This window comes from Sinocyclocheilus anshuiensis, unplaced genomic scaffold, assembly GCF_001515605.1.
Source record: "Sinocyclocheilus anshuiensis isolate Anshui unplaced genomic scaffold, SAMN03320099.WGS_v1.1 scaffold673, whole genome shotgun sequence".
In the NCBI taxonomy this organism is placed as follows: Eukaryota; Metazoa; Chordata; class Actinopteri; order Cypriniformes; family Cyprinidae; genus Sinocyclocheilus; species Sinocyclocheilus anshuiensis.
The window spans coordinates 152431-173215 of NW_015539862.1; the positions used below are offsets into that span (position 1 = coordinate 152431).

General features: G+C 37.8%; 1 protein-coding gene across 1 annotated transcript; it reads left to right on the top strand.

Annotated features, from left to right (window-relative positions):
• Positions 1-15393: 15393 nt before the first annotated feature.
• LOC107684935 (prostaglandin E2 receptor EP4 subtype-like) lies at positions 15394-17603 on the top strand. The gene is made up of 2 exons (XM_016481322.1): positions 15394-16284; positions 17010-17603. The coding sequence occupies exons 1-2, from the start codon at positions 15394-15396 to the stop codon at positions 17601-17603; spliced, it is 1485 nt and encodes a 494-aa protein (XP_016336808.1).
• The last annotated feature ends 3182 nt before the right edge of the window (positions 17604-20785 follow it).

A 20785-nucleotide genomic window follows, 5' to 3' on the forward strand; every position in this document is an offset into this window, starting at 1 on the left:
CGCATCAGATAGTGCTATAGATCCCCTGAGGAACAATTCCACTCATTCTCTACTATGGGAGAGGAAGAATTGTCTAAACTTGTTAAATAATCTAAACCAACAAAATGTATGTTAGACCCTATTCCATCTAAGCTCCTAAAAGAGGTGCTTCCAGAAGTCATAGATCCTCTTGTGACTATTATTAGTTCGTCATTGTCATTAGGTGTCCTCAAAACCTTCAAACTGGCTGTTATTAAGCCTCTCACCAAAAAAAACACAACTTGACCCCAAAGAACTAGTTAATTACAGACCGATCTCGAATCTCCCTTTTCTGTCCAAGATACTAAAAAAGGTAGTATCCTCACAATTATATTCCTTCTTAGAGAAAAATGGTATCTGTGAGGATTTCCAGTCAGGATTTAGACCATATCATATCATCGTACTGAGACTGCTCTCATTAGAGTTACAAATGACCAGTGGTGGGCCGTTAGGGCCAGCAAAGCCTTCTCTGCTGGCCTAAACACTATCAGAATCACTGATTTAGTTTTAATATATTTTTCCATGAATGTGTATTAAATTATTTCCAATAGTCTATTCTCTTCAGTTCATAGCTTTTCTCTTGGTTGCACTGCTTCCAGCAGTGTATGTTTATATTAGAGCTTTTATCCAATCATATTTCAGCAATCGTGTTGCCAGGGTCAAAAAAATCTGCCTTAAACTGAAAATTGAGTGTTTACTATTATCATTTTGCATTATTGACACAATATTTTCCTAATTAATGCTGTACAGTTGCTTTGACACAATCTGTATTGTTTATATAAAGCGCTATATAAATAAAGGTGCCTTGACTTGACTTGACTTTCCCAGACCACAGGAAAGCCCTCCAAAAGCCCATTAAGTAATAGCCAACTGACAGTAAAAGCAAATCTACTGTATATATTATATGAATTAAAAAAAAAAAAATCTGAGGACTCCCTGATTGCATCTATTTTGTAAAAAAAACGTGCTTGTTATTTACTTCTGTTAAGTAGGAAAGAGAGAAAAATTTAGCAAATGAAGTTCAAGCAAATGATCATTTGTTTGTTGCAGCATAAATGTCATCCTGACAAAATGCACCACTAATGTCAGGAAAGGCCAACCCATTAATAAAACTGGGACAGAGGGGAAAAAAAGTGAAGATATGAGCAAGAAAGGCTATTTGTCATTTGTCCTGCAAACAGAAACCCAGATTTTTTTGCAAACAGATTTTAATTTAATTGAAGGTGTATGTGTGTGTGTGTGTGTGTGTGTGCACTGTAAATCCTGATAAATGTACTCCTAACTAACACTTTTTAGTTGACTTTAATTGTAAATTGTGTTTGATTTAACTGTAAAAATCCAGTTGTGTACTATTTGATTTTCATCAAACTCTATCACTAAATGTTGAAATTAAATGTTTTTGCACAAGATTAACATAAGGGGAAATCTGTTAGTGTTGAATGTTCTGTTATGTTTCTAAGGGTTTCTGTTATGTCTGTGTTGTCTTTAGTCTTCTGGATTGTATTTTCACAGCATGAAGGTAAGATCTACAGATTTATGAATGAACCGCTCGTTTTAAAATCTTCCCAGTCTACTGACACTTGTGATGACATCTGCTTCAAACATTACAATGTTCATGATAACTTTCATTAGCTCTACAATAAGTAAATCCACCTCTCCAGCTAATTACTCTTCAGCAGTGATGCTATAGAAATATGCAAAGTTACAGCATAACAGAAGTTCAAAGACAAAATTCTAAAGATGGCTCCGTATTTGTTTCTCTGGCACAAAGGGTACTGCTTTATTTAAAAAAGCAGTAACAGTTATTGATGCAGAGATAGTCTCTTTGCATGTGCATGTGTGCCATTGCTAGCTGCATAACTGAAGCACTTAATTTACTGGAGTAACCCTTGGCCTTTTCAAGGCAATCGGTCTTGCATGGTTTTATTATGTAAACCAGATTGCTATTCAAGTAAATACAACTGAGAATCTCCAAGTTGCAGTAAATGTTGCATTAGTTTGCTCAACTTAAATAAACAAATTAAAATTAAAATGAATTAGTTTGTGAAACTAAAAAGTATTTTTTACTTTTTTAACATTGTTTTTTTAAACAGAAAAAAACATTGTCATTTGTAACTCTTAATATATATATATATATATATATATATATACTGTAAGTCTCTTGATATTAACTTATTGTTTATTAAACTGTTGTATAAAATAAATATCACATTTGTAACCATGCTGATTTTTTATACCCGCATTTGGCGGGTGTTAATTTCAAACCCTGATCGTGACAGTACTCCCCCCACCGGCCAGGCGTGACCTCATGCCATAACAAAAACAACGGAGGGACGGAGAGGACTAAGGAGGAGGGCAAAGGAGTGGAGTTAGGATGGTTACAAGGGACTGCGATGGGTAGGCAGGAATGCAGGCAGATGACCAGAGCAGCAACGACGGAGGGAGGAGCCAGGATGGAGACAGGAGGGACTTGGAGCAGGAGGAGCAGGAGGAGCAGGAGGAGCAGGACCCAGACCGTAGCCATGAATGCGGCCCACAGTGGAGCCGATAGAGGGAGGAGCCATGGTGGAGGAAGGGCTGATGACTCCAGGGGGCCGACCGACAGCGGCGGAGCAGGTGGGAGAGGAGCCTGAGGCGGAGACGGAGAGCCGTAGAGCCAGGGCGATGGGGAGGATGCGGAGGGCCAAGGTGGAGCAAATGGCTCAGGCGAGGCGTAGGCGGGGATCTGGAAGGCCGCAGTGGAGCCGGAGTGACAGAGGACCAAGGTGGAGCTGGAGGGAGGGAGGAGCCCAATGGAGCCGGTGAGACGGATCAACGAGTTGCAGCCGGAGGAGTGGAGTCCTGAGGCGATGGCAGATCGACGACTGACCAAGGCAGAGCTGGAGAGACGAGGGAGCCCGGCGGAGCTAGTGTACTGACGGGCCACAGCAGAGAGAAGAGAGCTAGGAGCCATGGTGAAGCCTCAGGGTCGACGGGCTATGGGACGGCTCGACGAGGCGCAGCCAGATGAGTGAAGTCCTGAGGCGATGGCGGGTCGACGACTGACCAAGGCTGAGCCGGAGGGACAAGGGAGCCCGGCAGAGCTGGTGGACTGACGGGCCACGGCAGAGAGGAGAGAGCAAGGAGCCATGGTGGAGCCGCTGGGTCGATGTGCCGAGGCGGAGTCTGGGACTCAGAGGCTGGAAGCGGAGACAAGGGATCCTCCAGCCACAACACCGAAGGAGATTGGCAGACCTGCGGCGAACCCACATCAGAGATGGTAGGCTGAGGGTGAGCTGAGGGGCTGACAGGGGACAGCAGAGGTGGTGGTGAGGACTGATGAAGAGGTGGGGGGGGAGGGAGGCTAGGTGGGAGTTTTGAGCAGTCTGGGGGTTCAGGAATGGTGTGTGCTGCCCACACACACCAGATGGCCACTCCCAGTACTGGGAGCGTCAGAGATAGGGGAACAACCTCCATGGTCGAGACGGGACAGACAGATAGTTCAGGACAGACAGACAGTTTGGGCACGACCTCCATAGTCGTGAAGGGGCAGACAGACTGTTCAGGGCAGATAGACAGTTCGAAAACGGCCTCCTTGGCCATAACAGGACAGACAGAGATTTCAGATAATGACGGGAAACTGGTTAGTTCTGAATAAAAGTCTATCAGATCCCCTGAGTCCTACTTCAGTTCACCCTCAGTGGTGGTGCAGTGGGCGGGGCATTCCTCCGTGCCCTCGCTCTCCACTGTATCATCCCTCGTTGCTGGCTCTCGCACCTGGTCAGACGATCCGTGAGGCTCTGGCTCCGGGGCGATCCTTAGCTCTGTCGCTCTTGCTTGTGATGGCTCGTTGGTCACGGCGGGTTTTGGCTCTCTGTCTGCGGCGGGCTCGGGCAAGTGATCCGCGCTGCGTTCCTGGTGAATAGAGTCAATGCTCACCAGCACCCAACTCCACGAAGGTGGCGAAATCCCCTTGAGGTCCACATCCGTCGTCCAGGTAGCTGCACTGTTGGCGATCTCCACAAAGACCGCCGTGTGGACCTCAAGAAGAAGCTCCCCCTGCTCCAGCAGCAGGAGGAGGAATTTGGGGCGATCCATAAACAAAAAATGAAAGACTTTCAAAAACGAAAACAAACAAGGGAAAACACACCGCTTAACTTTTCTTTTTGTGGTCCGGAATTCTGTCACACCGACTGCTGCAAGGATGCTGAAGGCACGAAAAAATGATAGAAATAAATCCTTTTAATAGATAATCCACAAGATGAAGAAGTTCTCACAAACAGGGTAACATCAAACAATACCGGACAAGGAAGAACTGAAAGGGAGCAACTTAAATACACAGACCAAACGAAGATAATTAACTAACACGGGTGAACAAAATGAATTAATCAGACACAAAGGAAAACTAGGTCAAGGGAAACATGAGGAAAGAAAACAAACTAAAAGTCCATGATCGTGATAGCAAAATAAAATGTGATATATTACATAAAACATTTCTATATGGAAAACTAATGCTTATATTTTTTCAATATACTGCAGTATATGCATTGACCATGAATGGCTGTAATTTGATACATATAAAGTATTTAGAAATGAAGACAAAATTACATGTAATATTCATGAAGTTTTATCCTTAATTGTGCACATATATTACACATACATGTTCCCATATAAATGTGAATGTATATTTACACACATGAATATACACATTCATGGAATGAGTTACAGCAGATTTCTAGTTCTCAGCATGCTTTGCTTCTGACTGTTAAAGGAGAGTAAATCTTAAAATTAAGTGTTATTTCATGTGTTTTGCTCAATATTAATATGGAGGGAGATCTGTTATTGCTCTATTATTTTGGAATTTAAAAGGGTTTCTGGTATGTCTGAGTTTTTGGGGTTACCATTGTGCTGAAGAGAAGAACCTGTGGTTAGGCTGATGACTGGCCTAACACCAATAAGATTATATATTACTTTATTTAAAAAGTAATGACTGTGCACTCTTCAGCTCTTTGCGGACATCCGCGTGCCTCCCATTTTTGGTCAGTAGGCTACAAAAGTACCAACTGCACTGGAACATGTCCGCCGAAAAAAAAACGGTTGAAACGGTCTTCATGTCTGTGGTCTCCCATGGTTTTAAAATCAGTTAAGATTTGAAAATCGTCTAGTGTGTCCTAGGCCTAAGACAGACATTCTGTTGTTTCTAACAGATTGGGAGTGACTGCGTAAAGTCTTAATGGGTCGTGTTGTCTGATAACAGGAACAGAAAAATTTGGTAATTTGGCTGTATTAAAATAGTAATAGGCTGTATAAAAAGGAAACAAATATAAAGGACTGATATGACATGATGGCATAATGTATATGCTAATTAGCACGTGACGTCATCTAGCAACATTTAACGACTTTTCAAAAAAGCTTTGACTACTCTTCATTGAAGGGATTTGGCAACACTGCCCTTTTAACCCTACAACACAATGCAATGAGGTGCAAAATTCAAAACAAAAACACCTGTAAAAAATCAATACGAAAAATGTCTTAATTTCAATACAGTACATTGTGACCTGTTTTTACAGATTTTTTTTTACAGTGTTGCTTTCTCCAGTAAAAAAGTCCATCCCCTGTTGTCCTCTCATAACCTCTCCCATTTGTTTATTAACTGTTTTCGGTTGTAAATGGTGCTTGATCTGTGCATATTTTTCTCCTGATATAGATGCAATGGCTTCTCCAAATCTGTTGTCTGGAGAAAGCAATATTATGGAGAGAGGACTCTTTTAGCCTGAAGCAATAGTTTCTAGGGTTGTAAAAAAAAGTAAAATGTCTTAATGATTAATTTGTTTATAACAAACATGCAGCTTTTTGCTTCGCAAAACATTAATCCATGGACTATTTCACTGTTTTTATCAGCTGTTTATTCTGATGACACCCATTCACTACAGAGGACACATTGGTGAGCAAGTGATGTAATGCTAAATTTATCCAAATCTGTTCAGAGGAAAAATGAAACTCATCTACATCTTGGATGGCCTGAGGGTTATACATTTTCAACAAATTTTCATTTTTGGGTGAACTATTTCTTTCAAACTAAACACAATACAATGCCTAATTGAAAATATGAAGAAAAAAAAACACCTGTGAAAAATCAGTATGAAAAATCCTTCATATTAATATACTTTTTGTGTGTATGATGATCCTGGTTAGTATTTTATTGCCTGTCATCATCCCAGCAGTGTGTGTTCTTCTTGTAATGTTTGTATGAGCGAATGAGAGGGAGACAGATAGGAAGTATTGTGTGACAGCGGAACAAGCTATCAGCCATATCATGAAAGTGTTTGTCTTTAATTGAGGCAGAGTTCAGCATGTCTGTACACTCTAAAAAATGCTGGGTTGTTTCAACCCAATGTTGGGTCAAATATGGACTAACCCAACTGTTGAAATAAGTAATGTACAGACAGCCTCATACTTTCATGCCTGAATCAGACATGTTGGAATCAAGGCCTTTTCACTTAATCTCTTTGTATTCCATTGTCTGGTAATTGCCCTGCTTTCTAATGTGCTGTTGTTTATGTCAGTGGAAATGCGGGATCTCTAATTAGAAACAGACAGTGTCGGTCTGCTGTGCATGTGGTTGTGCTTAGCCTGTGAATCCCAAAGAGCCACAGTCAAATAAGAGGAAAATTGCTTAATGTCCTGAGAGGAAATTCATTCAGGCTGCATCCACATCCTACTGTCAACAGCAGACAAATAAAACACTGCGGCCTGATAAAAGCCTTGGTTTCTGCCGCTTGTCTTATTTTGAGAGCTGTGTCATTTAATGTTGTTAGCCACTCAATTAGCCAGCTCATCGTCCTCTTTCATGCAGACATTCACCCATTCACTCATTTAGTCTGCATCACTTTTTTGTTTAAAAGCGTCAGCTAATGAATTGTATGGCACTACACAATCTTAACTCAATGAGATTAAAGTCACACAGGCTATTATTGAGTTAACTAGACAACAGTTATATGCGATACTTAAACGTCTACCTGCTCAAATTCTCTGAATTATTTCATTTTCCAATCTTATGTGTAAAATATACTGTTGAGTTAATGCAATATTCTCTTCATTAAAGTATAATGAAATCCCATTCACACATACAGAAAGCTAAGAGAAAAAGTGCTTGCCATTTAGATTCTTCATTATTCAGTACAACGTGCATTTATCTTTCTACTTATCTACAAGAATAAATTTAGCGCTGGCCTTAAAATAAATGGGTATCATTCTGGGTATCTGGGTATTATTCCTGCATCTTACCATCTGAGGAGTCACAAGATGAACAACTGTAATCTCCCTGACAAGATGCTAACGTTACCACAAATTCCTTAGAGGGGCAATATTGCTACAAGGAGGCTGTTAGTCACCCAAGCACCATAAGCGTGTCTTCAAATGATTCATGCCATCTTTCTATTATGTAGCTTACGATTTTGAGAGAAGACATTTGCTAAATAATCCCTAAGAGACAATGGATCTATACAACAATAGAAATGTATGGTATGGAAAGCAGCAATGCTAATGTATGCTATGTTGTGAGGCTATTGCAACCTACTGTAAGAAGTGCACCTGAGAAGCTCTTCCATATAAGCTGGTATTCATTTTTACTACATCTTACATCCAAGTCAGCACTGTTAGCTATCATTTTTATTAATTACTATTTATTTTATATTTATTTCATACAATACACATTTTTCAACTTTTACCTGTGAAAATGTAGATGATTACCTTTTGTTTTCACTGTATTTTTGTCTATAAGACAAAAGTTTGTTTCACAACGACTTGTTCCAAATGGAAAACTAGCTTGCTATGTACTAAATACTATACAGTGTATTCTTTATACTGTTTACTACTTTATTAAAAATGAAACAGTAGCTATTAGCATTAGCATCACATTGCTACTTTCCTTCCTGTAGCTCAAATAGTAGAGCACGGCATTAGTGATGTCAAGGACATGGGTTCAATTCCCAGGGAATCCATGTATTGATAAAATTAAAACCTTGAATGCAAAAATTTGGAAGTGTTTGCCAAATGCATGAATGTTAATGTATTGGCTGAAATATGGAATATGGCAAAAATAGTAAGAGTAGTATGCTAATATGCTTCTACACAATGGGCCTCTCCCAGTAACCAGTCTTTGCAATTGACCACCTGTCTACTTACATGTATTCATTCAAGTAGATGGAAAGTGTGTGTAGACCTTTTTATTACCTGATGGGACACATTTAAAACATATAGTCTTGTAAAAATGCTAGTAAAAAATTTTTTGTAAAAAATCTTTATTTACACATTTTGATTTTCAATACTTTACTCCTAAATGTGTGTTCCCTAGTCTCTATGTAACAGAAAACATAATTTAATTGTAGGGCTTCATATTAAGTGATAAAAAAGCAGTTGCAAACGTTTTACAAATTACACATACTCATCTCTGCACCAATAAAATGTGCAACACTTCATTTATTTATTTATTTTTTTTTTTTTTACTACCAAATGATATGTTAAATCTAATTATGTTAACTTACACTGTAAAGTTTTCCTCAAACTCTCCCGATTTCGGGGCACATGATTTCATAAACATGATTAATGATGGGATACTCCTAGCCTTAAGCTGTATAGTGTGTACAGTATACCCTTACGAAAAATAAATTTATTCAAGTGTATTATTAGTATTTTTCTTTTAAACTAAAGAAATAGGAAAGTATAGCCTACTTTCAGTCTACTTTTTATGTACTTTTCAGAAATGTGTACTTGTATCAAGTATACTTGACTTTTACTTTTTATTTAGTCTAAATATATTTGAGCTATACGCCGGGAATACATGTTTTCATCGTTATCCGGTAGGGGGCGCTATTACACATATTATTTGCAGAATTTCCAAAACACAAGCGAAGAAGAAACCGAAACAACAGATGCTTCCACATGCAATCTAACACGATTATCGGACATAAAACAGCATCAAAACTGTGTAACGTTATGGATTAAAATGTCAACCCACGAAGAGGTAATGACTGTCAAGCTTTTGGGTGCTGATCGACTCCATCTTCGTTTTGATTATCATTCTGAGTCCAATTCATAGTCTTTTGTTTCAGCTTTTTTGTTCAAAATGTTGTTTATTTATTTTTTTATTTATGAAACTTACCCACATTCATGTGTTTATTAAAATATAATGCATGACGCTAGAATATATACTTTTTTTTTTTTACAAGCAGATACCCTGTTCTTTCTTTTGATGTTTTGTATGTTCAGATATTCATATAACAAAACAGTTCACTTTTTGTATAGTTGCAGTACATACTAAAAACATAGATGTAAACTAGTTGTGTACTCAAAGTTTAATACTGTTATACTTAAAGTAGCCTATACTTAAAAGTATACTTTTATATACTAGACAGTGGGCCAATTTAGTCCCAAGAAGTTTTGAAATAGTACACTTACAAGTATACTACTAGTACACTGATATTTGTATACTTAAAACATAAATTAGCCTATACTTCAAAATATACTTGAACTTAAGTCTACTTAATAAAATTAACTTGAAGTATACTTCTTTTTGGTCAGGGTATTTAGTGTCAAGGTCACTGAGCTTTGGCATTTACCAGACTTGGGACAGTCTTGCATGTTTTATGTAAATATTGTTTGCCTACTCTGTAGTGAATGCATTTGCACATATTCTACTACTCATTTGACTTGTGTTTTTGCATGCTGTATTGTAGGTATTTATGTTTGGATGTAGAGCATGGTTTTATGAGATGGTGATGGAAACAGATTAATTTCCTATTTATTGGGTAAGTAAAGTTAGCATGTTTCAGACTAGATGGTTAGTGTGTAGATGGCTTCAAAATTTAATTTCCCAATCATAAGAAAGAAGTACAGATATTGTGTGGCTGAATACAGGTGAGCTGACAGCAATCAGTTACATGAACATCCATGCCCTTTTTCCTGCCATTTTCAATTAAAGCTTCTCCTGAGCTCCTGAAGCAAAGAATCATGTTTCTCACCTCAGAAGAGACGAGAGTGTGTCACAGCATCTCCGTCACACATCTCTCAGCACACGATTCAGATTCTACACTCTGCTAAGAAACACTGAGCATCTTTCATTCTCTCCCTCACTCTCTTCTTCTCTAATGACTTTTCAGACACCAGGATGGTTTACTTTACTGTTGTGTCTAAACAGAAACTTAAGGACTGGGGAGAGAATAGAGAGCGAAACAGTGCATGAGACAGTGTGTGAGGGTAAGACACAAAAAGAGACTTAATGAGCTGCGTGGAGGGAGATGACGGAAGAGTAAAACTCATTTGCCCTCCAGTGAGAGCCAAACGCTCTGACAGGTCAGTAGATAATTACTTTTACGTCAAAGTATGATGTGATGAGCGAACGCTCCTCCTACACACTGCACGGATACCGTCACACTCTCGCGGAAAGCACATAATCAGTTTGCAATTGAATTTAGATGTGAATGAAGCCACAGCTTTTAGTTTATCACCCCTAACTCCAAATGGGGTTTCAAACTGGGGTCTGGCATGAAGCTACAAGCGGGTGCTAGGGGGTCCGTGGAATATATATATACAGAGAGAGAGAGAAAGAGAGAGAGAAAGTATAATATATAAGCCCCCGGTTTCACAGACAAGGCTTAAACCTAGTCCCAGACTAAAATATAAGTCTGAGCTGTTTCAAATGAAAGAAACTTGCAATGATTGATCTGAAAATATGTCAGTGCCCTTGTTTTGTCTGAAGATGCACACCAGTAATGTAATTTTTTTTAAAGGCATGTTTATAAAAATTACTTAAATGTCCTAATTCAACTATGGCCTAATCCTGGCTTAGTCTAAGCCCTGTCTGTGAAAACAGGCCATAATATTACAGTATATATAATATTCAATGTATATAGCATAATGATAATTATTAATACAAATAATAATTATTAGTACAAATTAGCAGAGATGACAAAAGTACACACAACCTTCACTCAAGTAGAAGTACAGATACTTATGTTTAAAAAGACTGGTAAAAGTTGAAGTACTGACAACTGTTTTTTACTCAAGTTAAAGTAAAGAAGTATGGGCTCTGACATGTACTTAAGTAAAAAAGTAGCCATTACTACTACCTGTTTTAGTGTCATGCTGGTAACTTGACCTCACATCATGCATATTAATATATTAATACAAAAGAAATCACAATTAAAATTTTGTTAGCTAATGAGTTATCTAGGCTGAACAACCACCATCTAGAACACAAGCAGAGAAAAGACTAAAGCCTTCTACACACTGCACGATATTAGCAATCCTATAAGATCATTGCAAATCACACTGTGCGACATGGATCTGATAAACTTGGGTACGACATGCATGCAGACTGTATGTTGATATGACACCTATTGTCTCGTAGGCTACGACGCACGTTACTATAGAACAATAAAACGTCATCAGTATGTGCTAGTGGTAAATAAAAAGAGCATTATGAATCACAGTTTGGCGGTTGTAGTTTTTATGTGTACTGAAAAAAGTGGAAGCGGTGAAAGAGGAAGGCATAAGAGCTTGAGGTAAGCAGTTTTATGTTTTAGCACCATGTCGCATTGATTTCATGTCGCATTTTGATTGGCTGGTCAGCAAGCGTGGGTCGTAGCAGCAAACACACTGCGATGATCATGTTGAATTTTTGACACTGTCAGAAAATGATCGTAGGCTATCTTTGGTCACAAGAAATCGCCATGATTGTTTCACAATGCCAATATTTCATCTGGGACAGCCGAAAATCATGCAGTGTGTTGGCTTAAGGTGACGAGAAAAAAAAGACTATTTGCCATCACCTAAGCCACATCCTAGATTGTAGGGTTATTCTGCCTTTTGTCCTTGGAAACAACTCAACATTTTGATGCTTTAAGAATGGAAAAATTGAGGTGAATTATACTGTACATTTTATTGAAATGCAAACAAAGAAATTTAGAGTGCAAGCATAACTCAGTATAAATCATCAAAACCTACAACATGTATGTTAGACCCTATTCCATCTAAGCTACTAAAAGAGGTACTTCCAGAAGTCATAGATCCTCTTCTGAATATTATGAATTCATTAATGTCTTTAGGATATGTCCCTAAAACCTTCAAATTGGCTGTTATCAAGCCTCTCATTAAAAAAACCACAACTTGATCCTAGAGAATTAATTAATTACAGACCGATCTCAAATCTCCCCTTTCTGTCAAAAATACTAGAAAAGGCAGTATCCTCTCAGCAATGTTCCTTCTTAGAGAGAAATTGTATCTCTGAGGTTTCCCAGTCAGGATTTAGACCATATCATAGTACTGAGACACTGACTCATATAAACAGATGCTGCATGACCGAATGGCTTAGTTGGGATATTGAAGCTCTATCATGAGGGAAATGCATCAAGATCATTGACCACTAGAGACATCAGTCAAGTGACTGCAGTGTTTGAGGTGAAGTGTGTTGCATAGAGCAAACCCATTACTGAGGTCTTCAATAGACTTTTCTTGCAATCCAATTAGAAATTATTAAAGGTTATGACCGCCACTTACTTAGCTAATGTGCATAACAACCAACAAAAGGATATTCAGCCCACATACATTCAAAAGTTTGGGGTCGGTAAGATTTTTTAATCACCAAGCCTGCATGTATTTTTGATTTATTTTCTCAATATATTTTAAATTGTCATTTATTCCTGTGTTGGCAAAGCTGAATTTTCAGTAGCCATTAGTCCAGTCTTCAGTGTCACATGATACTTCAGAAAACATTTAAATATGCTGATTTCTTATAATTATGAATGCTGAAAATAGTTGTGCTGCTTGATATTTTTTTTGTGGAAACAGTGATACTTTTTTTCAGGATTCTTTAATGAATAGAAAGTTCACAAGAACAGCATTTATTTGAAACAGAAATCTTTTGTAACATTATAAATGTCTTTACTGCCACTTTTGATCAATTTAATGCATCCTTGCTGAATAAGTGATAATTTCTTCTAAAAAAAAAAAAATCTTACAGACCCCAAACTTTTGGCTATCGTGCTACAGTCATGATACATCCAATTCAAGAGTGTATAGAACAGAAAATTCACAGTTGCTAAATTGTATTGTGAATGCCTTCATATCTTAAGGCTGTTGTACACACAATGCTCAGATGTCATAGCTGTTTTTTTTTGTATGGCTGAAGTGCTGAATTATCCAACTGGAGCCAGAACCAGAACTACGCAAACTTTAAAACTAAAGTATGCAGCTAAATGTAATAAAACAAGAGGTAAATCCTAAATATATACTTGCTGGGTTTAGGTCTGCATATAATAGGTGTGCTATTTGCAGAATAAAGAAAATAATAAATAACCATACAGTATATGAAATATTCAGAGTTTTATTTCGTCAATTTCTTTTCCATTAGTAGAAGAAAATTGCTATACAGAAATATAACTCAACATCAGAGGTCATCTTAATTTCAACCATGCTGCTCTGAGCATCTGTAGACATAGGCATGATGCAACCAGGCTCAGCTGCGTGATATTTCTATAGCAACAGCTAATCTTGTAATTTGTTGAAACGTGCTTCATTTATGTAACTGATTTCCTATTGACATTTCATTGATTAAGTGTGTAATCACCCCTTTTACCGCTCACCACTTTTTTTTCCTCTCCCAAGGGACTGCCATCACAACAAGAGAACAACTGAAATGGTTAGGAGCAATAATTATTCACTTGGCATGGACTATTTAATGAATGAAAGATTTAGTTTGATTTTACAAAAGTCACATGAAACCTGTCCATATATATATATGTATGTATATGAATATGTATATGCATATGTACACTAGCAGTCTAGACAGTTTGGAATAATTACATTTTTTTTCTTTTGAATCTTTTGAAAGAAGTCTCTTATGCTCACCAAGGCTGAATTTATTTTATTAAAATATTATATTAATTATATTATATTATTAAAATATTAAGTGGCAAAAACTGTTTTCGACCATTATTAATAACTGAACACATATCAGCATATTTGAATGTTTTTTGAATGATCATGTGACACTGAAGACTTTGCCATCAGAGGAATAAATTACATTAAAAAAAATAAATAATGAATTTGTACTAAATGGGAAATGAAATGTGAAATATTTATGTGCCACTGTTTGTTCTATAAATCATACTCCATAGACATTTACAGTATGTGTTTGCTCATAAAATAGATATCTTTATAAATACACACCACACACACACTCACTCACTCACTCACTCAGCCAACCTCTATATGAGCCGGGTATAAACACCTTCCCTCTGTATGTGATGTGGGCGTGTGAGCGTTGGTGTCTATGGCTGAAAAGTTATTGTAAGAAAATATGAAAGGCTGAGTGAGATGCTTGCCCGCAGTGCCGGCCACACACAGACTGACTGCTGCCTGAATCAGAGCAGAATCTACTTACACATAGTAGCATCACTCTTGAACTCCCTCGGGATGATGAATTCTTTTATTATCTCAAATGAGACCTCCAGTGCTGGGTTCACGGCTGCTATCAGATACTTGTGGTGGACAGAGGGAGAGCTTTAACGAGATCCTGTGTTGAGAAAGTCTCTGCTGTCATCTTGTACACTCTCATAAGTACAGCAGTATGGCTTCATATAGATTCCTGCAGATTCATAGCCGTCCCTGTGCCTAAATACTCCCACATGGATTAGGAGATGGATTTTCCCAGTCCAAACACAGAGATCAATACATCTCTATTGCCTATACATCAGCTCAGGATATGCAGTGTGTGTGAGATATATATTTATATATATACACAGTATATATTGTCAGTTTGTTAGTAACTTAAAAATATGCTTCATGTTGACATGAAATGACATTGAAATGAGCAAGTTTTATTCAAGTCCAAAAATGTGATTATCAAGAAGATCATTCGTCTTTTCTTCTAAAATGCTCGCAAAGACTACTCAAATGAAATGTGAAAATGAAAATGTTTTTTCTTTTTTTGAAAGGTAACCTTAAAATGCTCTTTAACATCTACATAGAAATATTATTAAATATGACTGATCAGCAAGAAGCAGTGGCTGGTTACATAAACTGCTTAGACTTACAAGTTAGTCATCTATACCACCATTACTGCTATTATTTGCCTTTCATTCATTTGGATATAGTGAGCAACTATAATGCAAAATAATGCAGTTAAACATGCAATACCTTTGCCACTATTGCAATTCCTCACTGAACTGAACTTGCTAAAAGCCACACACTTGCGTTTACTATTAGCTATATTTAGCTGCATGGGATTGCAGATGACGTCACTCTTCAACGCTGACATCACACAGAGGGGAGAGGAGCTGTGGGCTTCTATAAAAGCAGTGACACTATTATGAGTCCAAACAAGGCCACAGAGAGATGCGAGTAAACGTAAGTTTTTGGAACTTTCAGTTTGTGGAACCACTCGCACTTGTCAACCTATCAGACATGAATGATTCACTGCTGAACGTGGGTTTGAATGTGTCAGAAGTTCTCGTGCCTTTCGCCAACAGCTCGTCTCTGAGTCTGGACTATCGCTCTCTTATCACTTCTGCCATTATGTTTGGCGTCGGGGTCCTCGGAAACCTCGTGGCGATCGTGGTGCTTTGCATCTCCAACAAAGAGCAGAAGGAGACCACCTTCTACACTCTGGTGTGTGGGATGGCTGTCACGGACCTGCTGGGCACCTGTTTCACCAGTCCGGTGGTCATCGCCACATACATCGCGGGCAGGTGGCCGGGCGGAGCGCTCCTGTGCCATTTCTTCTCCTTCTCCATGCTGTTCTTCGGTTCGGCTGGTATGTCTATTCTGTGCGCAATGTCAGTGGAGAGATATCTAGCCATAACCCACGCGTACTTCTACTCGCAGCATGTGGACCGGGCCACGGCTCGGTTCGCGCTGATGGCGACTTACCTGGCCAATATCGTGCTGTGCATCATGCCCAGTTTTGGTTTTGGAAAGCACACGAGACACTTTCCCGGAACTTGGTGCTTCTTGGACTGGCGCGCCATGGACTCCGTCGGCGCCTCATACACGTTTCTGTACGGAGGTTTCATGCTGCTGTTAATCGCCGTTACCGTCCTGTGTAATTTCGCCGTGTGTCGTTCACTGGTCGGGATGAGTAAAATGAGTCGCATGGTGAGGGCAGAGATATCCGGACACACAGGCTCCAGGCGCAGATTCAAATTAACATCTGCAGCGGAGATCCAGATGTTCTGGCTGTTAATTTTCATGACCATCGTGTTCCTGATATGCTCCATCCCTTTAGTGGTGAGTTATTCAGTCCTATAGTGGACAGTGGTTCATTTTATTTGTTCTTGTGTAATTCGTATTATTTATGAATAAGCGCTATACCACCGGTGTTCATCTAATCCTGCCAGTCAACATGAGCTGCTTACCTCACAACCGTGACAATTATTTAAGCATCAAACCACATCAGCCCTTTACATTTCTAGTAATTAATTACTGACTTCATTAGTCTCGTCATCATTAGTTCATTAGTTAGTGCTCCAATGGTGTCTCCAAGCAAGCCAAATCTGACTTAATTATATCAAGAATTATATGAGCAGGTGAACTCGTGTTGTTTATCAGATGTTGAAAGTGGTTGAATGGCGTGTCTTTATTTATTTATTTGTATTTTTATTTATTTGTAAAGGACGTATTCATTCATTCATCCATTCATTCATTCAGTCATTCATTTAGGTCTGGATCTATTAAGTTATAAAAAAAATTATAATTAGTCTGAAGAAAATTTGATATGCATAGCTAAAAAGAAATTATGATTGTAAAAAAATAATCAAATAATTATTGTGTACAAATTGAAGGTGCAAGAAAAATGTTTTAGTGCTTTCACAATCATTACATGACATGTAGGTTATATACATTCAGTACATGTATAATGTGTAATATGGACACTGTAAATCCATATTAATTTCAAAGAGTTGTGATCTTTTCTAATTGTAATTGCCTTGAAATTTTTTTTTTCATCTTAACAGGTGCGCATTTTCATCAACCAGCTGTATGATCCGGCTTACATATCATCAGGCAGAAGTCCAGACTATCGCAGTGATCTCCTGGCCATTAGATTCGCCTCCTTCAACCCTATCCTGGATCCATGGGTGTATATTCTGTGCAGGAAAAACTTATTAACCAAAGGCTGTATGCGACTCAAGCGTACTATCGGACTGAGGAAAGGGGATCATAGTCGTGTTTTGGGTTGGATGGACGGTCAGCACTCACCTCAGTCATTTGCTCAAAGCAATTGCACAAGCTACGTGTCGTTGCGCACGGCCATTTGTAGAAATTACATGGGTAAACAGACCAGCACGAACACTAAATCTTATATGGACTTAACCCTTCGCCAGGCATGGGACTTTGATACAGCCCTGGCTGAGTTTCATCCTTTCAGCGTCGAGCAGAACTGTGTCATGGGGTTTGATGAAGATGAAGGAGCGTCAAGCCCCAAACTCCTCTCCAAGACTGTTGTGGCACTACCAGCCACTCAAATATTAGAAACTAAAGCTGAAATAGTAACTTGCACTTTCAGTACACCAAGTTCATGTGTATCAGAAAAGTGCTTGAGACAGTGACCTAGATGCCAATCTAGATTTATTCTGTAAAGCACTGTGAGAAAAAAAAAACTTTTTCTCTTTTCTGTGTTTGTTTACATTCACAAATAATTCTGTGAATTTGCTTAGTTTTGATCTAGAATGATCCAGTTTTTGGATTAAATCATAAGAGGAGAGAGACACTTGTACGTCTCTGTTTTGTTTAATGTGTGGTTATGGATATGTTGCTTCCTTCTACCGTGCTGTGCCATGTTGCATGATGGGTTGTATTTGACCGTGACTTGTAAAACTGTGAATAATAATTAAAGGTGCAATTTATTTTCATCATATGCAAGAGTACAACTGACCAACAAACACTAACAATTCATGATGATAACTAAGTTTTGGTGCATTATATATAAATATTTTTAATATCCCAATACTCCGATTCATCTGAATTAGTGACTAACAACAATGATATTTATGAAAGAACTCATCTTAAATAATGCTGTATTTAGTGCTATTTTAATGTATTAACATTCTTATGGTGTTTACATTTCAAAGCCATCAATCACAATCATTTTGGACAAGTCCAGATGAACCTGAACACATTCAAGACAATTTGAGATATTTAAAGGTGAAGAGTGAAAAAAGTAATAATAATAATAATAATAGTACAACTTAAAAATTAATTAAAGTTTTAAAAAAGTATAAGTAACCTAGCAAAATAAAAATGAGAGAAGAGATTCTTATTTGAACATTTTGAACAATCTTCTCAATGTAGTGGAATAAGTTGCATAAAATGTTTTACTAGACAAACGTTTGGTTTAAGAGGGAAAATAAAATAACACAATGGCACTGGTCAAAAACATATATCTAGTCCATACAACAACAATTAAAATGCAGCACTGTGGAACACATAAAATACACAGCCCTTAAAGGGATCCTTTACACCCATCATGCCATCCCATATGTATAGGACTTTCTTATTTCAGATTAATTTAAAGAATTTTTAGGAAAAATAATCCATCTCTCTAAATATAATGCAAATGTATGGACGGTCCAAAGATGATGCTTCAAAAACACGAAAGTGAACATGATGGTAATCCGTACAACCCTAGATTTTCTTCTGTCTTGTTCAATTTGTGTGGTTTTTGAAGTGGTTCTGTACACTTGCATTACATGGACTAAAAATCTTTGTGTTCATCTGAAGAAAGTCATACATCTGGGACATCATGAGGGTGAGTAAATGATGACAGAATTTTCATATTTGGGTGGACTATCCCTTTAAAGTAAAAGATGTGATAAATAATTAATTGACAGCCATAACTGTTACTTAATATATAATTATAATACCACTTCCTGATAAGAACATCACTAAACAATAATTTAACATAAATCTGACTGCAAACTTTTGAAACCAGAAATTTCCCTGTGCTTGATGTGGAAAATATATGCTGTTTCTTCTTCAGAAATGTGATCAAGTAAAACTACAAGAAGTGATTTTAAATTGTACAATAATCAAGTACAGTAATCAAGTAAAACTGAAGTGTTTTACATCACTGCCTTTGAATGGCTGTTAAAGATGTTGCTGTTACTGCATCTCCCAGCAGGCACTAACTGGACCATGATAACCATCCAAACCTTGACTTCTCTGCACACTCACGTGATAGGAGACCACATCAAAAAATTACACACTTCACTTTAGAGTTTCCTTTACAATGAAGTTGTGCCACATGCCAGCAGGTGGCAGTGTAAAACAAATTTACCATGATATTTTTGTGCCACTGTTCATTGATTCCCTTGCAACAGTGTGGCCAGTAAAGAGGTGTGTGAAATTACTGTGACATTGTAGAATTCAGTTGCCATCTTACCCCAAACGATTTTGAAGGACAGTACCTCACAAATCACACCAGTCCCAGTCCTTCATTAACATACAAATGGAGGTCTTGGACTCACTTTCACTATATGGCGTAGCCAGGATATTGACTTACAAATTCTTGTTTGTTTGCCACAGAAAAAAAGTCATAGGCGTTGAATGAAATGGAGGTGAGTAAATGATGACAGAACTTTCATTTTTGTACAGTCTATTCCTTCAATACAATATAATCTGGTATTCTGCTCATTTGTGCTTTGTTAATAATAATCTACTTTTGTGGAACTTTTTTTGTGCTTTTGGAGCTTGATAGTATATTTTTTTGACCCTTCATTAACTCACAATTGGAGACCTTGTACTCAACATGTCTATTGATTTCAGCATGCTGTGTGGTCAAACACATCTCTCATGGTAAATCTGACAGGATGTGAAATGATGTGAAATCTTATTGAATGAGACATGAAGAATACTCAGTGCTGAATGTCACAGTGTTCACTGATGCGTTTTCTTTTGGGTTTTTGTCTGATATGTAGAGCCCTGCAGTCACCTGGCAGAAAATTCTACTGGCTGATAGTTTATCAGGTAAATGTGTATTGTCTTGAAAGTCTTATTATATAAATGAAGTAATTTTGTAGTCCTGTTGAATGACTGATTTACTGTAAATATCACATAAGGAAAAGATGTAGACTACTGAAGATTTCCATCACGATGACACAAACAATCTGCATATCAAAACAGATATGTTGACTATCACTGAATTCTAAATGTGTGACTAAAAGTCCCTAGCAGAGGAAAACATATGTGTAGAGCATACAGGCCTAGTCTTGTTTATTTGTAGTTAATCTACCACCAAAAGCCTGTGGTGCAGTTTGTTTGAATACACAAACCTTTTGGCCATTAAGCACTGTCATAGCTTATACTGACCAACAGATGTCAATACTGAACAGTTAAAAAAAAAACGAACACTAAAATGTTGACTAAAATGACTAAATTATTTAAATTTTATATTTCCTGCTGAAGTGGCAGACAGACAACTTCATAATTTGTCGTAGCTCTTTAGTCGTAACTCCTGTCAGGAATTTTGAACAATATACATCTTCATGAGCAGTGTCAGGATCCTTGAGTGATTGTATCAGTGAGCTGACAAGGTTGTGCATAAAGATTTTATAATATATCATCATAAGATTTGGAATATATGGCGGAATATTAAAGGGGTCATATGATGTTGCTAAAAATAATGTTATTTTGTGTATTTGGTGTAATGAAATGTGTTTATGCGGTTTACGGTTAAAAAAACACATTATTTTTTTCCAACTGTACATTATTGTTTCTCCTCTATGCCCCACCT